This window comes from Penicillium verrucosum (genome assembly GCF_028828655.1).
Source record: "Penicillium verrucosum strain IBT 35672 chromosome Unknown utg000001l_segment0_segment0, whole genome shotgun sequence".
Classification (NCBI taxonomy): Eukaryota; Fungi; Ascomycota; class Eurotiomycetes; order Eurotiales; family Aspergillaceae; genus Penicillium; species Penicillium verrucosum.
Window position 1 is genome coordinate 2942906 of NW_026643210.1, and position 24765 is coordinate 2967670.

Consider the following 24765-nt stretch of genomic DNA (forward strand, 5'->3'; position numbering starts at 1 on the left):
CTTGGGATAGACGTCACAAACGAAATCAACCAGGGAATGATCTCCAGCCTCAAGGAAGCGGAACGCGGGTTCTCGTCTGGCTTCTTTCGGAGCCCGGCTGATTCTCTGTATGTTCTTCCAATGATACCAATGCTACCCCTCTCTTATGCGTGTAGATCTGCCGGTGCGTGGGGGAAGCTGCTGCTCTGCACCGAAAGAGGGGCGTGCTGTGATATGGGCCAATTGACCGTGGAATCACCGAGTGATTTGGGGAAGGCGGCGCGGGACTGGTTCGAAATTGAAGGGCGTGCGCCAAAGCGAGTCGAAGGTCGAAGGTAATGCGTATGCAGGTATCGTTACCAGAGTTTATGAAAGAGCCCCAAGAACCGGCTTTGGGTGCTTGCGGAAGTAGACAGCGGCAGCAAAAAAAAAAAAAAAAAAGACCTAAGAGTCAAGGGTTGTCCTAGTCCGGCAAGGGCGACGTGCGATTGGGTGCGATTGGAGACTAGCGATGCGGCAGGCGAAGGGAGTACCCGTGCTAAAGTGCAGGGAGATTTTTCCCCGGCGCAACGAACCTAGGATAGGAGGATGTGATGAAAATCGAGAATTGCGACAGAGTTGCCAACGCAGTGGATGCAGGCGGTCGAAAGGGGAAAGGCGGGCAATCGGAGACTGGACCAAGTTAGGGAGCTCGCTGATGTTGGATTGTTTAGTGCCGTTTTGGAGGATGACTGCGAGTTGATCCAGTTGCTGCACGGTTACGTGGTGGCCACTAAATCCGTATGCGAGTGGGTAAAATTGCGGAAGTTTTGGATGATCATGCGACGAGAGGGAGAAGACCTGCGTTGTCCTTATCGTCGTATGAGTATGGAGTTTTTTTTCTTCTCTTCAAGGGGATAGAGGGGGAGTAAAGAAGAGTTGAAGGGGGGAAAAGGGAAAATAATTAAATCAATGAATCCCAATTCTGCGAATTGAAGCTGCAGTGGGTACGAGGTACTTACGATAGACGTATGTAGCCTGCGGTATGGGAAACGGTGTACCGTATACCTGTATTGCCCAGTAATTCTGGTAATATACTGGGGTTCGGTAACATTGAACAAATCGAAGTATGTCGTAATTTTGTTCTCTTCCTTTTTCTTCTTGGGGGGGGGGTTTTTTTTTATTTTTTCTTCTGTTCAAGACATCTGAGTTAATAGATATTCAAAGAAATATCGAATTCAAGCCGCGACTGCAGATATTCCAGTCGTGATGTGGATGTGAGAGAGAATGTTGTTCTGTTTGGGTACTCACTCACCAGTGCATATATGAGCCACAACTAGTGGGAATGAGGCTGAGATTTCAACCGAGGGAAGAAAAAAAAAAAGGTAACAAAGAAGTCTCTAGCATAGGAAGAGAAAAATAAATAATAATAATGAAGGGGCCATTGAAATGATTAAATACTACACCGTATGGCAACAAGCAATTGCTCATTTCCTTCAGGTATGCCCTACAGTTAGGTACTACTTTAATACCCAAGTGCCTATCAAAATACATAGCTGCCTACCACGAGATGACGATGTGGAATGATTGCCAGACGGAAACCCGTTACTCGGTATAATTGGACGATCCCTGGAATTCCTGGGGAATGTTATCGGCCAAACGGGGTCGATCTGTGTTTCAAATGTGTTGGACGGGAGCCCTAAAAGGGACGGGGATGATTACAATTTCCCTACAATCTATGTATGACAGACTCTCCTGAGTCTTTCACGGTGTGTAAAGGGGGGAGGATCTCCCCCTTTCTCTTTATTCAGATTTCAAGTTTCAATAATAAAAAATGTCCCGAGAAATTATGGATTACGGTGGATACAAGAATACTAGCAGTCTATTTCATTCAAACTTCTATAGCCCGAGACACCGCCGGGCTCCAGTTCCCCCCACATCGCAGCGTATCTAGTCGACTAGTCTAGTATTATAATCATGTTTGAGGTTATTACCCTTAAACTGTACTCCGTATCGCTCATTCTTTAGCTGTATTACTTCTGTGGAAATTCCCGCCTAACACCGACAGGGTGGTCCGGGGAAGATATGCGGAGCCTTCGGATTCCTGCGTTTTGATCGCGAGGTTTGATTAGACTTTCCTGTTCTCCCTGTGATACACGGTCTTATCGAGTGTTGTGTTTTCTTGCAAGGTTGTGTTTGTGTTCATTGTTGACTGGTCGGGCAACTGCTGCGCCCAAGCCCTAAGACAAAAGAGACTGAGTCGATCACAACACACATCATCTTGGTGGGGAGGAAATGGTAAGATGGTACGGTGTATACCACAAAAATTCGGTATAAGGTCTGTGTAAATTATCGTACACCATCATCTACGGAGTATAGGGAACATTGAAATTGAACATCATCCCTGAACCGGTGAGGCTTGATGTGGCAGTGAAAAACGGGTTGGGCGGTGCAGATGAAGTGGATTCCCCAAAGTAAAGAAAAACAGTTCGGGGAGTTTGAGGTGTCTTGTTTTGTCAGCCGAAAAATAGTTAACTAACTATAACATTCCAAAGGTTAACTATCAGTATTTTGTTCCGCCCTATCTCTGTATTCTCGGGAACTCTTTTTTGCCTGCTCTATCTCAGCTCCTTTCATCTCACCTCGTACCTGTCAAGGCACACAGTGATACAGATCGTACGATGCAGAGTGTGACAAGCCGCAATGAACAGGAACATCTGCGGGGTTGGGCTCAACCCCGCAGCCGTCGCAATTTGATGAGCTGGTGATGCCGTGCTTCACCACTTCCTTGATTATTTCGATTCACAACTCTGCCGCCACAGCCGGAGAAAAGAAAATCGAAGTCAGATAGCACCCCCTCATTACAAAGTAAGGCTATGCTCTCTTGATCCTACGCTCCTGCACATCACCCGGGTGGGTTGTTAAATGAACTTAGCGCTGTCCAAGGGCGACAGTTAGCTTCTTATGGTCGTAACAGCCGCATAACCCTAGCAGCTCCTGACAAGGATCTTGTTCAGACCTCAGGTGGTTATGGCGGTTAGATACTCGGATCTCGGATTTCTAAGAGCCCCGTGTTCGCAACTCATTTGGAACAGCGCTCTCCTTTCTATTTTTTTATGCGCCGCAATATCGAATAATGCGGTGGACAGGTACGACTATCTAAAAAGGGAAATAGACGTCATTTTTTGCTTTTTCTTTTCGTTTGTGTTAAATTTCCTTTGTTTTTTTTGTTTTGTTTTTCGATGTGGACTACAAATACAATACTCGAATGAAATAACTCAGGTCCTGACAGATACGCAACTTCACTATCTTTTCAAATTGGATCCAGTGCTGAAGGTGTCTCCTATTTACTATCCGTGCGCTATCAACGTGATATGGTGCAGGGCGGTTGCGGAGGTTAGAAAAGAGAGTACAGAGTACCCTCGGCGACATCAACCAAATAGATTAAAACTTGCAGGGAATCAAAGGTAGATTCTATTTTTATTAGATTAAACAAAGTAAAGTGCTACGTTATCAAAGGTATCATTCAGCGCAGTCCTGATTTACCAGCATAATTACTCCGTATAGAGATGCAGTTTCTCGTCACTAGCCCCAATATACCCCACCCAGCACAACCCAGTAACGAGGTAAAGACAAAGAGCGGTGGCTGAAGCAAGGATCTGCGTGTTCATAACAGCCAACCTTCTTCGATGACAGCGACACGATAATTGTCCAAACATCCTGACCGCTAATCACCGTGCCTCAGGTGATCAGTAACTCAAGTCGGCAACCAGTGAGCGATCTCCACCGGGATCCGACTAAGGGGGGTTGCAGACGGGATGAAGAGGGGTTGTTGTTTATCGAACCTCATTTGCCCACCTCGTACTCTGTACTCTGTACTCCGTACTGGGTACCTATGTACATTGTGAAGAACCCATGCTATCATGCCACGCTTTCACAGATATGGGTTTCCAGCTCTGACGTGCGACATGGCAGGATTAGCGGTAATCTAGTGGATTGATTGCAAACAATATTTTCTCGTGATCAGTTCTTCCAAGGTTAGAAGTTATTAGGCGCTTTGCTTTGACCATCACAATAATCCTGGCGGGGACAATTGTCTCATTTAGAATATTTCACCCAATCATCCTGTATTGGTTCGGACCTCATGGCTGCTAGGGCAAAGACTAGGGTCAAAGGGTGGACGTTGTACTCCGTACTTGGGTAGATATAGTTATAATTATTGTATGGGGGAAATGCATGTCTTATTATTTTTCCTTCCAAGATTCTTCGGGTCTTCCATTGGCTTTGGTGGGGACTAGAGGTCCACTTGACAGGGTCGTTCTTGTACGGAGCACTCCGTATACGGAGTATACGGAGTTACAAGCTAGTGTATTGTAAATGACCTGGCTCAGGGGAACGGTTTGCTTCTTAATATTTTTGAATGTTTCAAAGTTCCTTCTGGAAGGTCAAAATTACTGGTAATAAAACATATAGAACCCACGTCATTACTATGTACAATATAATATGACTTCTATAACCTCGGAGAATCTGCATTGAATGGCGCCATACTACCTAGGCCTAGAGAGGTATGTGAGTCCCTCAGCCGCAGAGCTAACTCTGCACTCCATTTTGATGTGCATGTAAACAGTAAACAATAATACCAGTCAATCTCGCATCCGCTCCTTGCTACGATCAACAGCCCTAAATAACAATCCCCACTTTTGACGGCGGGTTCCCCCTATAGGACGAAACCGGCGAAAAAACTCTCCTTAATGCTCTATCATTCTGTGGGGAGTGCTTTGAGTGATTGCGTAGTACTCGGGGTCATTTCTGTAAGATGGATTGGTTTAATAGAAAAAGTGTAAAAAGTATACATATTTCTTGATTGACAACGTTAAGAATATCCCATTATTTAGCTATACCTAGCTAACTACCTAGGTATGTATCTCTTATAACCTGAGGTCCGTTGTTTTCAGGGAATAGGTAATCATTGTGGTGACATCATAAAGACGCAACGTCCATGTAAGATGAAAATCATTTTTTTGTGACGGTATTTCTCAGTCTTAATACCAATACAGTGGTATTACTGTCAGGTACATCGAATATTCCTTAACACCTTCCAAGGTTGGAAACTTGGAGAAACTCGAATAAAACAACCATTAAACCGCGAGTTAGTCGGGGGATTTGAGGGTGTCACTCTCAGGGGTATATACTCATTTTAATTGATGAGGCAAAAATGTGACAAAAAAAAGGAAGGACGTCGGAGTGTCCTAAAACTAAGCTATGGGTCTGATCTTCAGGAGAGAACGGAAGGGGCTTACCATCTCCCATTCCAGGGCAATTTAGGATTCTCCCTTTCCCCGATAGAGTATCCAACTACTATAACAATTGTCCCGATGTAGCATTTCAAATATTTAAGTTGGAGAATGCAATTTCCTATACTCCGTATTGTAGCACTTATTCGAAACACTCTAACATTTCACTTAATCACTTAGGGTTGTATGGAGACTCTTTCCTAGTAATACAATATACATGTATTCCAATATCTCAAGAAGAATCTTACATGCTAATTATACAGACCCAGGGGGATGGAACCGTTGCGCCTCACTGGAGCCAAGGATATTGCTCCATCAACTTAAGTCCCGAGGTCTCGATATATTTGAGATACCCCTGCTTTCTTTCATGGTTATATTACATTACATGTGATTGTGACTTGCTAGAGGTTATCACACTCTCTACCTAGGTACCTGTGGACATACAGCCATTGTGATAATGTACTCAACCAAATGTACATCTTTGCGACGAGGTATCCTTTGACCAAACTACCTAATTGTAGGCAACCTTGGAAAAGAAGCACCCCGCTTTGACGCATGCACGTCGGCACCCGTCTAGCTTCGAAGGATGACAGTGCATGTCAAAATGATACTCCCCACTACTACCCAAAGAAAAGAGAGCCCTGGTAGATACTGACACGTCTCAGACATCCCCCCACTCTCATCTCAGCCCACAGCCACTTTCAGCTCAGCCTCGTCCCGCTCCTTCGATGCGTCTTCGATACTTCCCGCGATGATATGCAAATCAAGATACGCTGTGGTGTGGAATCACACTAGCATGAAAATGGAAAAAAAAAAGGACGTCCAAAGAAGGTCACCTCACCATCCTCGAGCCTCTCCCTTTGATACCACACCCCGGGGGTTCCTCCGTTGGCTTACCACTCACCACCAGCTCCTCCAATCACTGGCCCGGGTATGCCTAAATACTGGATTTTCTCTGCCGCCTATACCGCATTTTGGTTCCGACTGCAGGAAGGCAGATATGTGTATCTTTCTTTTTTGCCTTTTCTCTTTCATCTTGGTAGGTGCATGTGACTCACCTTGGCGAGGATGTTCCCATCATACCCGAGAATATTGGTGCAACAGTATCATAGGGCGCCTGTGGCTCGCACTTCAATGATCGTGTAACCAAGACCATGCATTGCAACTCATCCCGGTCCCGTTCAGAATGCTACTCTTGTTTCAGAGGAATCCATCCCGGAACCGGCATGGCGCCACCATTTGTCTGACGGTTGATATGTTCAACTTCCCTATTTTCATTTAAGCCAGTGCCTTTTTTTTTCGTTGCCGGGGTGGATTCTGGGATCAACCCCATACCCTCTCTGTATGGGACACGGCTTATAGGATTCCCTGCACGGTGTCCGGAAGTTTCGAATGCTCATTTCATAGACGCGGCGCAGTGATACGATGAGGGAGATCTGATACGTGGCCATAATCCGGATAACAAGGGAGGTGCACATGTGTTTCGTGGAGCTTGCAATACTTGACACGACGTATCGTGTACCTAGGCAAAGCGGGATGGCGGGATAGCGGGAAAGGAAGCATCAAGAAATTGCAACGAACCCACAAATACTCCCATACGAAGTCCATATCTGGGACATATCGCATGATCCACCAGTCTTTAATTACCCATCGTGCTAGATATCGTGGCTGCATATCTCTCTGGACAGATATTGCGGACCCATATCTCGGGATGACCGGTTCCAAGCGGCTCCGGCTCTTAGAAACAGAAATCCCCACCACGCTGACCCGATCGTAACCTTGCGATTGGTGTGAGTCGCTTATGGCTTGGATAACACGCTGACACCATCCAGACGCAGTGGATATCAGCCCCAGTGGGGCAAGTACCAGGAAAATGTCCCCGGAAACGCCGTCGCCAGCCAACATGCCTGTTTCCAAAGCCAGCTTACAACATAGCTAGCTGCCGTTGGCTGCCTCATCTACGTTACCACACTACACGAGCTACAAATATCCCGCGGCAAAGTTTAGATGACCAACAAACTAATTTATCCGAAGCACTCATTTCCTCTACCTTCTACCATACATCCCCACACATCCACCAAACAAATCCACATGGCACTATATGCCAACTATTTACGGAGTAGAACGCAAAGCATTCGCTAGATATCTAGCAGGTTCCATATGTCGCAGATCTACCTAGGTAGGGCTAAAAATAACGCCTTTCCATATCTTGGAACTGAATGACCCCACATCCAATTCCCATGGGACAACGTGGCTTCCAGAATTTTCATCGAAGGGCTGTTTCAACCCACTTCGGCAATCCAGTAACCAGAGTCACAAGCCCTGACATGCTAGGGTCCAATCCACACGAATTCGAACACGAGGAAATTTTTTTTTTCTTTTCACCCTTCGCGTATTTGGTGTTTATTTGGAACATACGACGGGTCGCTCGGGAGCCGTTGCCAGCAAATCCTGGGACGCGTGTCTTGGCGGTTTGACCTTGAACTCTACCTAGGGCTTGTCCACGATAGTGGCTGGTGGATAGGCGTATCGTCTCCCGAGGTCGAAACCTGTCGTAGAGGTGGATCCCTTTTTACGGGTTATGTTGCTGTCGCAACAAGTGGTATTACTGTAACGTGGCGTTCATAAATGATTCCTTCGTAGACAGTGCTGTAGATGGTATTTGTTGGTATTTGTTGGTTTCTTGTGAATTTTGAACGCTGTCGTCTATTCTTAGAAGCGGCTCGGGGAATCCCTGTCGAAGGAATGCATTGCTTGCTTGCATTCAGCCTCTTTTTAAGTTTGGGGCATAAGCCGAAGCACACAAATAATAACAACATGCTACATCGCCAAGCTGTTTGCTTCGAATATTATGTGTCAACATCCTTTTGTGGTGCTTACTCCGGACGTCGTAGATTAGATTTCTACATTTCATATTAGGCAGGCAACAAGCGGTCAGAGAGGCTGTCGCGGTCATGTTCGTTCTTAGATCTCAGATACATTGGTGGAACTACTTGCTAGGTGGAATGCGGATTCAAAGGTCCGTTGCTTCATTGTCGCTCGGAGCGCTCTATGTATCGGTCTTCTCCTCGTTTTGTGTTCACTCCTTCATATTCATGGGGATAGATACCGTCTAAATCAGATATTCAGACACCCGCGGGCCTCCACCAGTAGGCAAATCACAAAGCAGAGTGTCCAAATTACCTGCAAACAATTCAATCGTGCTACAAAGGCGGCCCAGAAGATAGAGAGCGCGTGGCTCAGACATGATCGCCGAGGAGATACAAACCTCCACAGTGAGGCGATCTGGCATAGGATATGTAAAGACGAAAAGCTCTTTATGAGTTGTAAAGTTGTGCTCCACAGAGTAAGAACTCTCCAGGCCGTCAAGGGGAAGTCTGTAATCATAGTCAAAGTTCTGGTGCTGCACAATGGACTGATGTTCCGTTCCTTTCGGCCAGGAGGTGCTGTGTTCTACCATATCCGACCACTGAACGGTGTCATGACGCAGACTTTGGCTATGCTGATCCTGGAGCTTTTGGAGCAGGTCGCGCACCTTCCAGGTAGAGTGTTGCATTTGAACTCGAACAGGGATGAAATTCAGACAGCATCCCAGGATACGATCGGCATCTTTCAGTGGGAGACCTCGGCCATTGACTGTCTGCACAAAAGTGATATCTTCTTGGCTTGTGGTTTCCCACAAGACGTATGCCCAGGCGGCCTTCACGAGAGAAGCCATGGTGATGCCCGCAGGCGGTTGTGGAGATGGAGTCACGTCTTGGCTCGTCCACAGGAGACGGGCCTCTTTTTCAGTGTCACCCGGAAGAGTTGGGATGGGAGTCAGAGTTGAACCCTTGAGTAGGTCGCTCCAGAATTTCAAGGTATTTTCTCGTGGCTGCTGTGCCCGTTTTCGGAGGAAGTCTGAAAAATCTGTCGATGATGTGACAGACTGGCCATTGTAGGCGAGAGCAATGTCGTTGTACAATACGGAGAGTGACAGGGCATCCCACTGAGCATGCATCAACCGAATCATGAATTCATGCCGCTGGCCGTCTTGGTTTGAGAGTAAAATGAACTGAGTGGGCACGCTTGGAAGAATGTCGATATTGGTAGAGCTAGCCGCCCATAGAGACGACTTAAATTCGGCCAAATTAGTAATACCTTCGTAATTATGGAAGGGAAGCTTCATCCCAGTGAGAATGGTTTGGATTGCTTGGTCTTCATTGTAAGTGAAGAGGGTGCGAAGGATGCTATGCTTGTCAAAGACAGTGCTGCATGCGGCTTTAAGGCGTACGACATCCACCTGACCGGTCAAGGTGAAGTTGTAAAAGTGGGTAGTCCGTCGTGTCAGGAAGAAAGACTGCCCCGCCGTCGCAGGGAAGATGTCCAACACCTTAGAGTCGGTAGGTGCAATACCAAGGGCACGAAGGCAGTGAATGTACAGCTTGGGATTGGAAACTGGCGAGAGACTAAACGGAGTAATCTGTTCAGTCTCGACATGGCGCTGCTCGGTGGCGAGGCGAGCCAAGTCGCAGAGACGTGGATGGTCGAAGATATCGGCAACCGAGATATTCAAGCCATGATCGCGAGCCATTGGCGCCGCTTTCATGGCAGTGATTGAATCACCTCCCAATCGGAAGAATTGGTCTGTAGCGCTAATACTTGACAGCGGAAGCCTAATCAACTTGCCCCAGACAGATTGGAGGATGCGTTCAGCATCCGTCAATGGTTCTTGAGCTTGGCTATTGGGGGCTTCTGATCGGAAGGAGAGGATCTCCTCGTGGGACAATGCAGCGGCTGTCTCCCGTAGGCGTCGACGGTCCGCCTTTCCACTAGGACTGCGAGGCATGAACGTCAAAGGAAGAAACACGGAGGGAACCATGTAGCCTGGTAGAACCTGGCTTAGTTCTGACTGCACTTCGGCTGCCTTTGCATTAAACTCGTCATTACCAAAATAGAAAAGAGAAGTAGGCTCATCTGGATCCTGGGTTGTAGCCTTTGTTGACGGGCATGAGACGAACGCAACCAGCGCCTTTGAGCCATTCAATTCAAAGACCTCAGCAATAACATCCGCAGCGCTGGGATAGAATTGAAGAACCCGTGTTTCGACCTCACTGAGTTCCATTCGTTGGCCACGAAGCTTCACTTGCGTGTCCTTGCGACCCACAAAAATCATGCTGCCATCTTCCGCGTATTTCACCAGATCACCAGTTTTGTACAGTCGTTTGGGAGAGCCTGATCGTAGTTTCTGAAGCCATGATGGCGGCGAGATGAACACCTCTGCTGTTTTGTTGGGTAGACCAAGGTACCCACGGGCGACAGCGTTGCTCTCAACCACTAGCTCTCCTGGCACACCAATAGGACTCAAATTTTCCGGATTGTCGGGATCCAAGACCCAGCAGGTTCCGCCACAGGAAAATCCAATGTTGCTGGGATCAGTTGAATCATTGAAAGAATCCTGGATGGCGGCAACAACCGAACATTCAGCCGGACCGTAGCCACTGATTAAATGCAATCGATGAGCCCATTTCTGTACATCAACCTCCTGTATTCTCTCTCCACCAAGGACAAGAACCTCTAAAGACGATAAATGATCAGGGTCGATAGACCGCGCAAAGGAAGGGGTCAGCAGAGCATAGTTGGGCTGTAGAGTCTCAACAGCGTCGGCCAGCCCTTCAAAGCGTTGCGCGTCAGAGGGCACGCACACGCAACCACCAACCATCAAGATGCTGAGGTGTTCAATAATACTCACATCAAAAGCGTATGCTGAAAACTGGAGAACCCGAGTAAAACGCGTTAGTCTAAAGAGTGGGATGTGGGCTAACGCCGATGTTACGTAGCAATTATGCTCAATGACCACGCCCTTGGGTTTGCCAGTCGATCCCGAGGTAAAAACAGCATAAAGTGCGCGGTTTGGATCGTTCGAGTAACTATGCAACTCGCTCGTCTGCCTCTTATCAGTGCACTGGCGGTGATGATCGCCAACTGTGACTGTTTGGGAGCATAGCTCGCTACCAAGGGCAGTGTTCTTCTCAGACGCCACCAGAACTGAAGAGCCAAGCTGTTCGCAGATGTCCTGCAAACGAGCCGTGGGGTGAGAGGGGTCCAGCAAAACGAATGCACCGCCAGCTTTCATCACTGCTAGGATGGCTACTGTCGTCCATCGCGACTTTTCGAAATAAAGTGGCACGAACGTTCCCACACTGACTCCTTTCGTGATGAGAAGATCGGCCAAGCTGGATGACAGCTCATCCAATTCTGCGTAGGTGAACGTACCATCCCAGGCGCAAACTGCTAGAGTGGTTGGATATTCGAGACATTTCTCCACAATCAAGCAGTGAACACAGCCGTCCGCGCTCGAAACCATCGGGCGGCTATTCCATCGCATAATTTGCTCATAATCACGCCGACTGACATTCGGAACATCTCGCAGTAGACGGCCTTCCTGCTTTTGCAGAAGTTCGAAGGTCTCCTCAAAGTAGGAGAGAGCCCGATCAGTCTGCTCTGGCGAGATGATTTTCGGGTCGAAGCTCGCTTGGACTGAAACTCGACTGTCCTTGGACAAAGTACATGTGAGTAGCAGAGGGTACGACGTGAAAGCAGTCCATCCTGTCACAGATCTCGAAAGTTCCAGCAGACTAGAATGTGCTGGGTTGGCTTCAGCAACTTGCTGAACAACAAGCAGAGTCTGGAATTGTGTTGCTATGGCCGCAGCAGGGCCACACCGGCCGATGTTTAGGATACCTGTCTGCTCGTGTGGAATAGCCGCGGCTCGCACATCTTGTGTCATTTGCAGGAGATCCGATAAAGTCTGATCGTGACTCATCCGAAGGCGAAGAGGAATAGTTGCGATCGTGGGACCGGTCATATGCTGGACCCCGGGCAGGGAGGCTGAGCGGCCAGAGATGGTAACGCCAAACACAACGTCCTCGCTGCGTTGATACCGTGACTGAACAATCGCCCATGCGAGATACATCTTGGTTGTGAATGTGGCATTGCTCCGCCCAGCAGCAACGGAGCCGAGCTGCCACTGCCTCTCAAGAACCATAGACGGTACTGGCCGATAGTCCGGAGCGGGTAGATCTGGGAATGGTGTGCCGTCATAACCAGCCAGCGCCTCTTTCCAAAACTCAACGTAGCTGTCGGATTTCTCTTGGATATATCTGATCAAAGGACTGAATGGCCGAGAGACGAGATCAGCCTGGCCCTGATAAGCAGCATGAACATCTCGTAGAAGGTGGCTTAAGGAAATTTGATCGTAGCTTGCATGGTGCATGGTAATCACTAGTCGAGGCGAATCATTCTTTTGCGCTGGACAGGCGACTAGATCTGGTTGGAATTGCCTGGAAGTCATCTGGGCCCGGATATTCTCAAGGTAATCCTCATTGATAGCATTGCATACTCTCCAGGGCATGGAAATTCTGCAAACTACCTGGTACAATCGATTATCAGCAGCTTGAGCCATACGCGTACGCAGAATTGGATGCGCTTGAGCAACGCGATCCCACGCGACACGCAGCCTTTCCAAATCAACTCCGTCAGGCAGTCGATAGATCCATTGTCCGATATATGCCTCCGGGTCCCGCGCCGTAAGGGCCAGGAGACCTTCCTGTAGAGGGGTACAGGGATAGATGTCTTCGATTTGGTTCTGCGGGATGTGACACTGCTCAACAGCTATACGAATCACAGCATCTTTGTCATGCAGAAGTGAATATGGCGGAGGAACCGCTGATGAGGTTACTTTTGAGCTTTCTCGCAGGTGTTCTGCTTGCTTTTCCAGGGTTGGATGGGAAAATATTTCAGAGACAGTAATGTCAAGAGCATGCTCTCGACAAGAACCAACGAGATCAACGGCACTCAAGGAGTCTCCACCGAGGCGGAAGAAATTATCGTCGAGACCCACGGAGTCATCACTGATACCCAGGATGGAGGCCCAAAGTTTGCACAGGATCTTCTCACTGCTTGTCACTGGTGAACGTTTGGCCTGACTTTCCTCTCGGTGGAGTTGCAACTCTTCCATCGACAATTTCTCTGTTGCGTCACACAAAGGCGCACGATTGATCTTGCTGGTTGCACTAAGAGGAATCTCCCGTACAGCCAGGAACAAAGTCGGAATCATCGCAGGTGGAAGAAGTCTCTCAAGTCCCTGTTTCACCTCATGAACTTGTGTCTTGAATGCCTCTGTCGAGGGCAATATCAAGTCGACGCCTGGTAATTTGGCACCCTGATCCGGCCCAATGAAGGCGACAAGGGAAGGGGTCTTCTTGGGCCCCAAACCGACCAGACCGACTATCGGTTCGCCCGTGAAGGACCACTGATGTTGAACATATTTTTCGACTTCTTCGATCTCAATCCTCTGGCCTCGGATCTTTACCTGGAGGTCTTGTCTCCCGACAAAGTCTAAGGATCCATCGTTGCGCCAACGGACCAAGTCGCCTGTTCTGTAAACTGCCCCGGTGTCCTTGTTGGCAGGACCAAAAGCGCGCAACCATCCCGGTTGCGGAATAAAGGATTGTGCTGTTCGTTCCGGATCCCTCAGATACCCCTGGCCAACAATTGGTCCTTCAATAATAAGTTCACCCACTACTCCAATCGGTGCTAAGCGCTGCGGATCGTGTGTATTCACCACCCAGCATCGACAACCCAGTGGGAACCCAATTGACTTGCTGCCAAGATCGTTGGGTCGTGAGTCTCGTCCTGTGGCAGTAACTGAGCACTCGGCCGGGCCGTACGAATGGACTACCCGGTATGTAAGCTGGTTTAACCAACTGGCATCTGTCCTTCGTATAGATTCTCCGCCAAGCATGAGACAACGGAGTGATTTCAATTGGGACAGGTCGATGGTGCGAGCAGCCGGAGGTGTGAGGTACAGATGTGTGATCTGAAGCCGGTTGGCCGTGTCGACAAACTCATCGCGCAACTGCTTCTGGGATGGAATGCAGACGCATCCCCCGGCTAGAAGGGTGCTCAGAATCTCCGTCATGGTGATATCAAATGCATGGGAGGCATTCTGGAAGAAACGGGAGGTACTTCCTACTTGAAGGATGGAGTTTTGTGCGAAGGCACTCGCGCAGAATGCCCGGTGGTCAATAACCACGCCTTTGGGCTTTCCAGTAGAACCTGATGTGAACACCACATATAGAATTTCTTGGCCACCAGCAACACCGTTTGGGAGTTCATTCAGCTCCCCAGATGAACCCTCGCAGCCCTGCTCTGCATCTACCAACAGAAGCTGTTGGTCAATCGTGGCGGCCTGGTTGTGGAGGAGAGAGGATGAGATCAGGATCTGGCTTTGCAGCGATGTGCATATAACCTGGAGCCGCTCAATGGGAAGAGTAGGATCGAGCAGGGTGAATGCTGAAGAGATCTTAATCGTGGCCCATATAGCTACTGGTGTCCATTTCGTCTTGCCCAAAAGAATAGGAATAAAACCGTGGGGTGTTGCACCCTGGCTGATCAGTCGTTTCGCTAAGAAGGAAGACTGCACGTCTAGCTCCCGATACGTCAAGTCACCATCCCAGGCTGAGACAGCCAGCTCATTGGGTTGCCGACTGACATGAAGGTGCAAGATTTCCCCAACGGAGTCGACCGGTGGTAGGGGAGTCGTCCGCGCATTCCACCGCTCAAGAAGCTTCATGTCGCGATCTGTGACTACAGAAATGTCATGAATCTTGTGATGCGGATAGCAGACTGCTTGATGTAGGACATGTTGTAGCTGATCCAGCAGTTGCGAAACAGTCTCGGTGGGAATGACGTGTTCGTCAAAATTGGCCTCAAACCGAATCTCTCGAGGGTGTCTCCCAAGCCAGCACGTGAGAGTCAGGGCGCTAGAGGAAAATCCTCCAGTTCTGGCGGAATCGGCATCGTAATTAGTCCACAGACTTTGGGAAGGAGGCTCCCAGTATGGCTGCACGACCATGTAATGGTTGGTTTTGCAGGCTGCCGCCATTGCCTTGTCCTCATCCTGAGATAAAGTTTGCATGCCCACTTGCTCGTTAGGAATCATTGCCAGAAACTGCTTGCCAAGCCGAGTGAGTGCTTGATCAATCTGCTCCTCTCGTCGCAGTTGGATGCGCAGCGAGACGTTTGCAATGGTTGGTCCTGTCATCTCCTCAATTCCAGAAAGAGCCATGCCTCGTCCCGACACGATCGTACCGAATAGAACATCATCGTGCGAGGTATGGGCTGCAATGACAATGGCCCAAGCCAAGCGAAGCAAGTTAGATGCCGTTGCTCCTTGTGGAATCGGGGCTGGAAGGGTCGTTGATTGCTCCAGTCGGCTGTCCGGCAAGGGGCGGTATCCTGTTGGAAGAGAAGGAAAGGCCACCGCATCTACGCTTGCCAATTGCTCCCGCCAATACTGACGGACCCGGCTATCCTTGCGTTGGATAGACGTTTCTGTCACAAAGGAAGCGAACGATGGTGGGGGATGAATACGTTGTCGGCAGTAAGCCCTTTCAACATGACGCATGATGTTGGTCATTGACCATCGGTCACAGATGGCATGGTGAATAGTGATAACAAAAGTGGAGCGGCCATCGGTCTCTGTTCGGATTTTAGCGGTGACCAGTTCGTCCCCAGGAAGGATTGCACGAGTGCCTAGTGTCTCTTTGGACGCAGGGAATGACGCGTATTGAACCGCGTGGGGATTGAGAATCACCTGCATCGTCCTATTACCCTCGGCATTGGCAATACGTGATCGTAAGATGGGGTTTGCGTCAACCGTCTGTTGCCAGGCTGTCTTCAGACGGTCAATCTCCACGTCTGGTTGAAGCTGATAGTGGAATACGGCCAGCGCAAGGCCTGCATCGATACTAGACAGAGTCATAAGGCTCTCTTGCATCGGCGTACATGGATACATGTCCTCGACATTTTCTGGAACCTCGCCGCATTGATTTGCTGCATGACTGATGTTCCGTTTAAGCTCTGCTTCGCTCATTCCCTCTTGCCGGAGAAGATGGAAGGGCGGGGAGAACATGGTAGAAGATTGAGATATACCAACCCGCTCTTCTACCACGCGCGCAAGATCAGCGAGTATAGGGTTAGAAACCACGTCAATGACCTGTAGTTGAACAAGGTTACGACGGGCCGTACCAACCAGTTTCATAGCCAACGCCGAGTCGCCTCCCGAGGTGAAAAAGTCGTCGCTCATTCCCACATGCTCAGGTGCGATCTTTAAGACTTGAGTGACCCAAGTATGAACGAGAACCTCAGCATCCGTTTCTGGGCCAATGATTGGTTTTCTTTCTTGCGTGAGTAACGTCCACCATGCCCGATCCCGTTGTCGAATCATGTCCCGAAGCTGGCGACGATTCACCTTGCCCGAAGTAGTGACGGGTAGATGTCGCAAAGGTAGAAAGAGCTGCGGAACCATGTACGATGGCAATGCCTTGCCGATTTTCACGGGAATATCTTTGATAGTGGAACGTAGGAGGTCATTAGCAACCGTAAACCACCCGTCCTCTGGACCTGTCGTTTGGGGAGGCGAAGACTTGTCACCATTAAGCTGCAAGGAACCTGCAGGATAGAGGAAGGCAGCTAGCGTCGGCTGGCTATCAGAACCCTTGGGCTGAACGATTTCAACAACAATTCTCTTCAAATCCGGAGCGCTTTGGGCAATATGATACTCGACCTCCTCCAGTTCAATGCGTTGTGCGCGCAGTTTGACCTGTGTTCCTCTACGGCACAGATACTCAAGACTCCCATCAGAGCGGTAACGCACAATATCACCAGTCTTGTATAGTTTTTGGGGCTCATTGTAATCTTGGTTCAGCGCTTCGTACCACTGGGGAGGGGCGATAAAACACTCAGCCGTGCGCTGCGGTTCATTAAGATATCCCAGCGCCAAACTGGGACCCTCTACCAACAACTCTGCTTCAGCGCCGATTGGAGCCAAAACGTGAGCATTGCCTGGACTCACTAACCAGAGCCGTCCACCCGCGCAATGTCCGATGGTCGCATGGGGCTCGGATGGTTTAATCTGTTTTGACACGGCGCAAATTCCAGCCCATTCTGTGAGCCCATAAGCTTGGAATAAACCAAGTGAAGACGCCCAGACATCAGCTTGGGCCTTTGGAAGAGGCTCCCCGGCAATAACTAGGGTGCGGAGCGCCGGTACGTTGGCAGGCTGCAAAACCTGCGTAGTGGTGGGAGTCATAAGGGCCCAGTTGACCTCCATCTCCCGCATCACGGCAGCTAAGCGATTGTTTCGATCTTTCTCCGATGGAATGCAGAGCGTTCCACCACAGCTCAATGTACACCATATCTCGATAAGGGAGATACCAAAGGTCATTGACGCGAATTGGAGAGTGCGGCTGGTTGAATCAATTTGCAAAGGCGAGGAATGGTTGGCAATGCTCGTAAAAGCTGCATGGCTCATCAAGCAACCGCGAGGTGCTCCTGTACTGCCCGAGGTGAAAAGGCAGTAGGCCGTATCGGTGGCCCCGACTCTCGGCGCGTGATAAGAAGCAGCATCATGGGTGATGTTGTCGATATATCTCTTTGAAATGGTCACATGGATAGGAACGAGGCTTTTCAAGACAGTTTCGTGATGGGTGGAGTCAACCAGCACAATTGACACTTCCGTTTGCTGAAGGATGGCTTTGATGCGAGCTTCCGGATGGGTCGGTTCGAGAGGAACGAAGCCACATCCAGCCTTGTTGATGGCCAGAAGGGCAACAACAGCCCAGGCGGACTTTCCGAAGCAAGTTGCCACCAGGGCACCTGGACCAAGCCCTCGGCTTTGTAGATCCAAGGATAATCGTGAGGACAACATGTCGAGCTCGGCGTACGTTAATCTCTCATCCCAGGCATTGATAGCTACATGGGCGGACCGATGGATAGAGTGTTGGTGAATGAGAGTGTGGATCATGGTGGTTGAAGGCCTGGATACGGGGTTGGCGTTCCATTGCTGAATTTGCTGAAAGTGGGCAGGATATTGCAGGGTCGATATCTCTTTGAGCGTCAGGTGTTGGTTTTCAATGACAGATTCGACAGCACAACTGACGGCCTCCTTTAGAAACACAGCGTATCTTCGGGAGAGGGCACAGAGACGATATTCCAATCTCAGGCGGGGGCATTGTGCGGATCGTTCGAATGCCAATTGGATATCGCATGAGGGAGGTAGTGAAGTTCCATCTGGTAGACTGGTTTCGGTAATCCAGATGCCTGTATTATAGTCCATTGACGAGGGTGAGGGGCAAGGAACCACTTCCCACCCATCGGCTTCATTCAATGTCTGAACCAAGGCTGTGGGCGTTTCCTTTAATCGTATCACGTACTGTACGCCGTAGTCCGAGGCCTGGGCGTCTGAACTCGTGAATCCCATAACATGTCGATCAGAGTCTGTGTATTGTCCAAGGATAACAGCCCAAATGGTTGCAAGGCAGGATTTAACAGGGGCTTGTGTACTTTGGCAGTGAAGAATGAGCCTTTCCACGGCAGCCCCGTCAATGTCCACAGATTCTTGTGCGTGTCGAGGATGGGAAACACCATCATTGAGAGCGGGAAATAAGCAAGAGTCAGCCATTGAGCAAAGGATGGTTGAGAGTCGATTTTTTTTTTCGCAGGCACTGGGATATAAGAGATTGAAGTAGAATACATGTGCAATATTAAACCTAACATCTTATAATCTACACTTTTTTTGGTTGCGTAGTATGTAAAAACTAGGGTTAGTGTTGGATAGGTCTTCTGCAATATTTGGTACACTGCTTTCGTTGAGAACGTAAGGGCATGGATAGAAAAAAAGAAGACGTAGTACGCATGATGCACTACTACATACAGAATTGGTAGTATGGTCGTACATGTATGTCTCTTAAGTAAATAGACACCGATTAGATGAAAAATTCCTTTTTCATGGTGTTATATCTTTGCATACGTAGCATTTTCAAATACTGTGCCGTACCCATCGTAGGCAAGGGTTGTCACTACCTAGCCATACGAACAAAGACATGCCCAATCAAAATACAGTAAAATCATCTCTTTCGAGTCTATTGACAATAGGTATATGAATTCCTTGATCTTATTGGCAGGTTCAGCTCAGTATTAAGCCTTGGCAAGGACCATTACGGGCATGTTAGGAGAGGTGGTCTACGTGGTCGACGTCGAAGTGCATGGGTGCAATGTGAGATGTGAAGTGTTGAGAAAGTTAAGCTACAGAATAAGAAAGAGACTAAGGAAATCTGACAGAAATCTGACGTATTGAAATGTATGCACCTCAGGGCTGATATGGAGAACTCTGATTTTTCTAAAATGACAAAACCCGCTATTTCAGCAATCTGTGCGGTAATGATGACTAATGGTAATATGCACTTTTAGTATGGTATATCCAGTACTCGAAGTCACGTGATCTCCATGGCATAATACCATGTAAATCCATGTATGCAACCCTGCACTTTGACAAAATCTAACAGGGCAACTAAGTATGTTGTATGCCACCGGACAACCCTCTCATTAGATACAACCTGACCGCCATTCTCACCGCTCCCTCCCTCGAAGCATGCATGTTAAGTTTAATCTGTAGACTAATTTCAACCTTTCTTTTATTTCTTATGCATATATACATTAATCATTCTAATTGTTAGAGTCTACAGTATAGATGAGATTATGAAGACATACAAAATAATATAAAGGTAATGGAGGAAAGGAGATTAGAGATTACTAGACTACTAGTTATTATGGAAGGCATAGACTATCAGGTACCGAGGTAGCCATACGTACTCCGTACATGGATGTGACTAATGAGAGATCTCACATGCAGTTAATCTTGAACCTTATAAAATCTTCTTTTTCCATTTCGGTCAATTCTGATACACTATACGCCATATATTTCAATTTAACATTTAATATGATATATTTTGATTTGATATATTTGTTGTGATAGTAAGATAAAGAACTTAAAGCTCGCTTTTACTATCGGTCTGTTAACCTCTGGTGGTTCGATATTATAAATTTCATATGTATCGAGAGAAATACCCATACCTATACTGATCCTTTCTTTAAGTTTAGTTGATTGTCCTTAGGCCTTCATGTTTATGCCTTAGACATCAACCCCTTAGGTAGTTAGTCGGCATATCGTACCTCTCTCTCCCTCCACATTTTCTAGGCCTAACTTTGTATGGCATATAGATAGCCATATAAACCTAGTCAACTTCGGCATTAAGATTTACGGAGCAATTTATGGATACTCCCTATAGTTAACTACCTAGGTAGTTAATTAGTTTTTGTATAGTCAGAGTGGATCTAAAATACTGCCAGACAATAGAAACCAATGAGATAGTTATGCCCGGGTGGCCTTGCGTAACCTATGCTTCCAAGAGCGAACCTGTAGGGTCTCTACTCAAATTCAACCCCTAAATACGGCCCTTTATTGGCACTCAGCCGAAATTCAAGCGCTCGGTCCCTTTCGAATAATTTTGTTGAGACCGTTTACTTGGTCGAGGCCCGAGGGAGAACTAATAAGTGATTTTGTGAGATTTAACAGACATTTGTCTCTTTATATCGCAGAATCGCTTGAAGTGCATCTCGGATCAGATAATCAATTAAATTCTGGGACTCAAAAAGGATCCTTGGGCTATGGTATCTAAAGGCTCGCAGTCGACAACTTCTAGTACACGAGGGGGAAATCTCTGGTTGTTGATGTGGAGCAGCTCGATGGTGAATTCTCATGTCAGTTGTTCAATATAGACGCCATACCTTTCTTCCTAGAGCCGGATTATCTGTACTAAAGAAGCCCCGGCCTCTGATGAATGGCTTTTATAGAAGCGGTCGAATTCCTTTATGTGGTATAGTAGTATCTTATAGACATCCGTCCCGCATTTCGAACATGCAGGAGAACCCGCGCATGATCAGGTTTTCAAAGAATGATCCCACGGTGGAACTTAAGACAGAGCAATCTCACAATATAATAATATAGACACGAATATAAATATGTCGGCATTCTTTAGCGGATATACGGATATACAGATGTACCCATCTCTAGTAGCCTAATGGAATATATTGAGATATTAGGTAGGGAGGCTTCACTACAAAGAATCCACCGAGCCATTGAACTTATTTTACTATCGCGATATCAACTCTATACAACCTCTTGAGGCTAGCTCAATCTAATCATTTATAGGGAGACACCGAATTGCATATATGTAAGTATAGATACCCATCAAAATATCCTTCAGTTTACGGAATTTAAGAAGAAAATATATATATTCCTTGGTGAACATCCGCAAGATCTGTGGCTGACTCTCGGCACGGCCCGCGAAGGTTCCTCCCTAGGTAAAAGTCTCCACCTACCTAGGTATATAGTTTCCAAGGTTCCAAGGTTTCACCACAAATAGCGAGGGATTTGGCTGAAGCTGGATAGGGAGATCGACTTAGCAGTAAGTGCTAGTAGAAATAAGAGTTGGTATATATATCATACCAGGGCCTCTGGGTAGGAAGCGGGGAAGTTCAATTCTATATTTTGATTTTGAATCCTATAGGATATTTTATCATGTCAAGCAAAGTGAAATTTGTAACGGTTACTTGTCTATACAAGCTGAAAGGGGTGCCTTTCCAAGTACTCCTCGAAAGTGGAGAGCTTGCCCCGGGCGCTTGCAGCAGCTTCTGCAACCAATGCCTCCGAGCCAGGGCCGAAATATCCGTACTCATCCATGAAGCTGAATCCCTCGGCAAAAACATCCTGGAAGAAAGGCAATCCTGCCTTGAACTCCTCAGTAGAGACCTGTTTATAGACGATGGGTTTGCCTGAACTCTTGGACAAGAGGGTCGTGATCTTCTCCACGGTGTATAGTTTTGTGGCAGCGTGGAGTCGCTTTCCCTGGTACTTCTTAGGTTCGGCAAGGATAGCGCCCACGAACTTGCCCGTGTCACCCACAGCATCCAATAAGGGGAACTGGGTCTGGGGAGAGGTATGGCGGGCTAGCACATAGGTACCATCGGGAGCCTGTGTGGGGGCCAAGAAAGTTTGCGCCTGGAGATTTTCCATGAACGAACCGAGTGAGACAAAAGCACTCTTGATAGGAAGAGTGCGAATATATTCCTCGGCAGCGGCCTTGGCATCGAAGGGAATGACCGCGCTGTATTTGCCCTTGGAGATATTGCGAATTGCTGGGAGAGTGCTCCAGATAAGATAATTGACACTTTGCTGAACAGCGACATCGGCGATCCGCTTAGCATTAGCTAGCTCGACTTGGAAAGCGTCGGCGCTAAGGTCAGGTGTGGTCATGGCAAAGACCGTATGCACACCGGTCAAGGCTGCCTCTAGCGAGACCGAGTCGGCCACGTCACCATCAACAACCTCGACATTCCCTTTCGCTTTCAATTGCTGCGCCTTCTCAGAGTTGACATCGCGGGTTATGGCCCGGATATTGTACTGTTGGAAAAGCTCTGGGTCGTTCAACACATGGTTCAGAACGGAGCTGCCTTGTTGGCCGGTGGCACCGAAAATAGCAAGAATCTTAGCCATTATGGGGTTTTGAGGGGGGAACTGAAAGTTGAATAAGGCAAGGAACTGGTAGAGTGGCTTCAAAAGTATGGTAGGACGCGAGTATTTAAGGAATTGCTTGAATTAACAATGGAACGAAAAAGAACGAAGGTAACAGGATGGTTTGAAATCAGTTTAACTACTCAGCAACATGCTGAAGAGCGGGAAGCGCTACGTAGATTATCAATTCGGTTCTAACTCTTCTAAGGCAAAGTAGATGCTGTAGCGTCAAAACATGGAGGTCAAACCGCTATTAACAGCCGCAGTTGTTAATCCCTCTGGCAATACTATTGGCTTAAGATTTATCAACTTGTCACGTCAGCGATCTATTCGATTCTACCTCAAACACTCAAACATGGGGGCCATATCGTACAGGTGGACGGAGATGTCCATGTGAAGTTGGGAAATAAGGAAGTCACCTGCCCTGGCAGTTTCTGCCCGCTTCTACATCCCTCGATTCTCGTACCCCTGTACCCCCTGGAGACTTAACTACCTGACCAAGCCATGGATGACTCAAAGCCAGTTGATCGGAGATTCACTAAGGCACTGCCGAAGATTGAGGTATGATCGACGTCTCATAATGTTTGGGTTTTCTGACTGGATCACACTGCAGCTGCACGCTCATCTCAGTGGGAGCATCAGTCGCCAATGCTTGCATGAGATCTGGAAACGCAAAAAGAAGCAGAATCCCAATCTCGATGTAGAAGATCCGCTGGTGCTAATGCCTCCAGGCAAGGTCGATTATACACTGGAAACGTAGGTGTCTGTGTCTACACCCGACAATGCTGCAAAATCATCACTTTCCAATCTAATGACGGCTTAGGTTCTTCTCAACCTTTTCCAAGTTGACCTACCAGCTCTGCAACGACCAAGATAGCTTGGTATATGCCACCAACTCAGTCCTCGAGGACTTTCTTGGAGATGGAGTAGTGTACCTCGAGCTACGGACCATACCAAGAGCATCTCCCGGCATTACTCAAGAACAATACATCAACTCAGTCCTGGATACAACCGAAAAATTCCGAAGCAAGACTAAACGGATGTCTGTGTTTTTAATTTTAGCCATCGATCGCGGCAGCATGACAGCAGCAGAGGCGGACGAGATCGTCAATCTTGCGATCGAAAACAAGCCGCGCGGGGTTGTGGGTGTGGATATTTGTGGCAACCCAACCAAAGGCGATGTCAGCATTTACAAAGAACCATTTGCCAAAGCCAAAGCCAATGGGCTAGGAATCACCCTTCATTTTGCTGAGACCATAGCCTCAGCTTCCGCGAGCGAGCTATCGACCCTTCTTTCTTTCCAGCCTGACCGACTGGGCCATGTCATCCATGTGCCCGATGAGATCAAGAAGGAGATTGCACGGCGCAAGCTCAGCCTAGAGCTGTGCATTTCTTGCAATGTCCATGCGAAGATGATTAATGGGGGGTTCTTGGATCACCATTTCGGTTATTGGCGACACGAAGACTGCCCGATCGCACTATGTGTAAGTTATTTCAACCAAGATGGAGACATATTCTCGGTCTCTGACTTGATTTTCACAGACCGACGATGTGGGATTTTTCTGTAGCCCTGTCTCCAATGAGTACTTATTGGCCGCACAGCATTTTGGCTTGAGCCGTACTGATCTCCTGGAGATGTGCATCAAGTCTGCAGAGGGAATTTTTGCTGGTGAGTACTACAAAGGGAGAATTCAAGGTATGCTCGAAGTATTTGCTACTCGGTTTGACTCTGCATGAGGGGTTGGAGCCGTATGGGATTTTTGAACAACGTTCTTTGTCCTTACCTGAAGAAGGTGTCTATGAATATTCATAGAGTGCAATCAATCTACAGCCCTTAATCTCATATCCTAAAGGGGTTCCCTTACTTTGACCAGTTGACGCTATACCTGATTAGGTACCCGATAAAAGGAGAGAGTTGTGTGTGCAGATGGCACAATCTCAGCCTCAGAAATTCGAATACTCTAAAACCTCAATTAAGTGCCCGCTTGAATTTTTCCTTAAATTTCCAAGGTTATATATAGTTACTTCGTTTAAAACTCAATGTTGGGAGTCTTT

At 47.8% G+C, this 24765-nt stretch overlaps 4 protein-coding genes across 4 annotated transcripts; 2 read left to right on the forward strand and 2 right to left on the reverse strand.

Annotated features, from left to right (window-relative positions):
• Nucleotides 1-36: 36 nt before the first annotated feature.
• N7516_001087 (uncharacterized protein) lies at nt 37-318 on the forward strand (the record flags this gene model as incomplete). Its single annotated transcript, XM_057213809.1, has 2 exons — nt 37-107; nt 156-318. The coding sequence occupies 2 exons, from the start codon at nt 37-39 to the stop codon at nt 316-318; spliced, it is 234 nt and encodes a 77-aa protein (XP_057075692.1).
• Nucleotides 319-8364: 8046 nt separating this feature from the next.
• On the reverse strand, nt 8365-18759 carry nrps12 (nonribosomal peptide synthetase fmqA; the record flags this gene model as incomplete). Its single annotated transcript, XM_057213810.1, has 1 exon — nt 8365-18759. The coding sequence occupies one exon, from the start codon at nt 18757-18759 to the stop codon at nt 8365-8367; it is 10395 nt and encodes a 3464-aa protein (XP_057075693.1).
• A 2994-nt stretch (nt 18760-21753) lies between these two features.
• N7516_001089 (NmrA/HSCARG family protein) lies at nt 21754-22692 on the reverse strand (the record flags this gene model as incomplete). Its single annotated transcript, XM_057213811.1, has 1 exon — nt 21754-22692. One exon carries the CDS (start codon nt 22690-22692, stop codon nt 21754-21756), a length of 939 nt encoding a protein of 312 aa, XP_057075694.1.
• A 522-nt stretch (nt 22693-23214) lies between these two features.
• Nucleotides 23215-24447, forward strand: N7516_001090 (putative adenosine deaminase; the record flags this gene model as incomplete). The annotated part of the gene is made up of 4 exons (XM_057213812.1): nt 23215-23271; nt 23324-23466; nt 23534-24194; nt 24253-24447. 4 exons carry the CDS (start codon nt 23215-23217, stop codon nt 24445-24447), a joined length of 1056 nt encoding a protein of 351 aa, XP_057075695.1.
• Between the last annotated feature and the right edge of the window lie 318 nt (nt 24448-24765).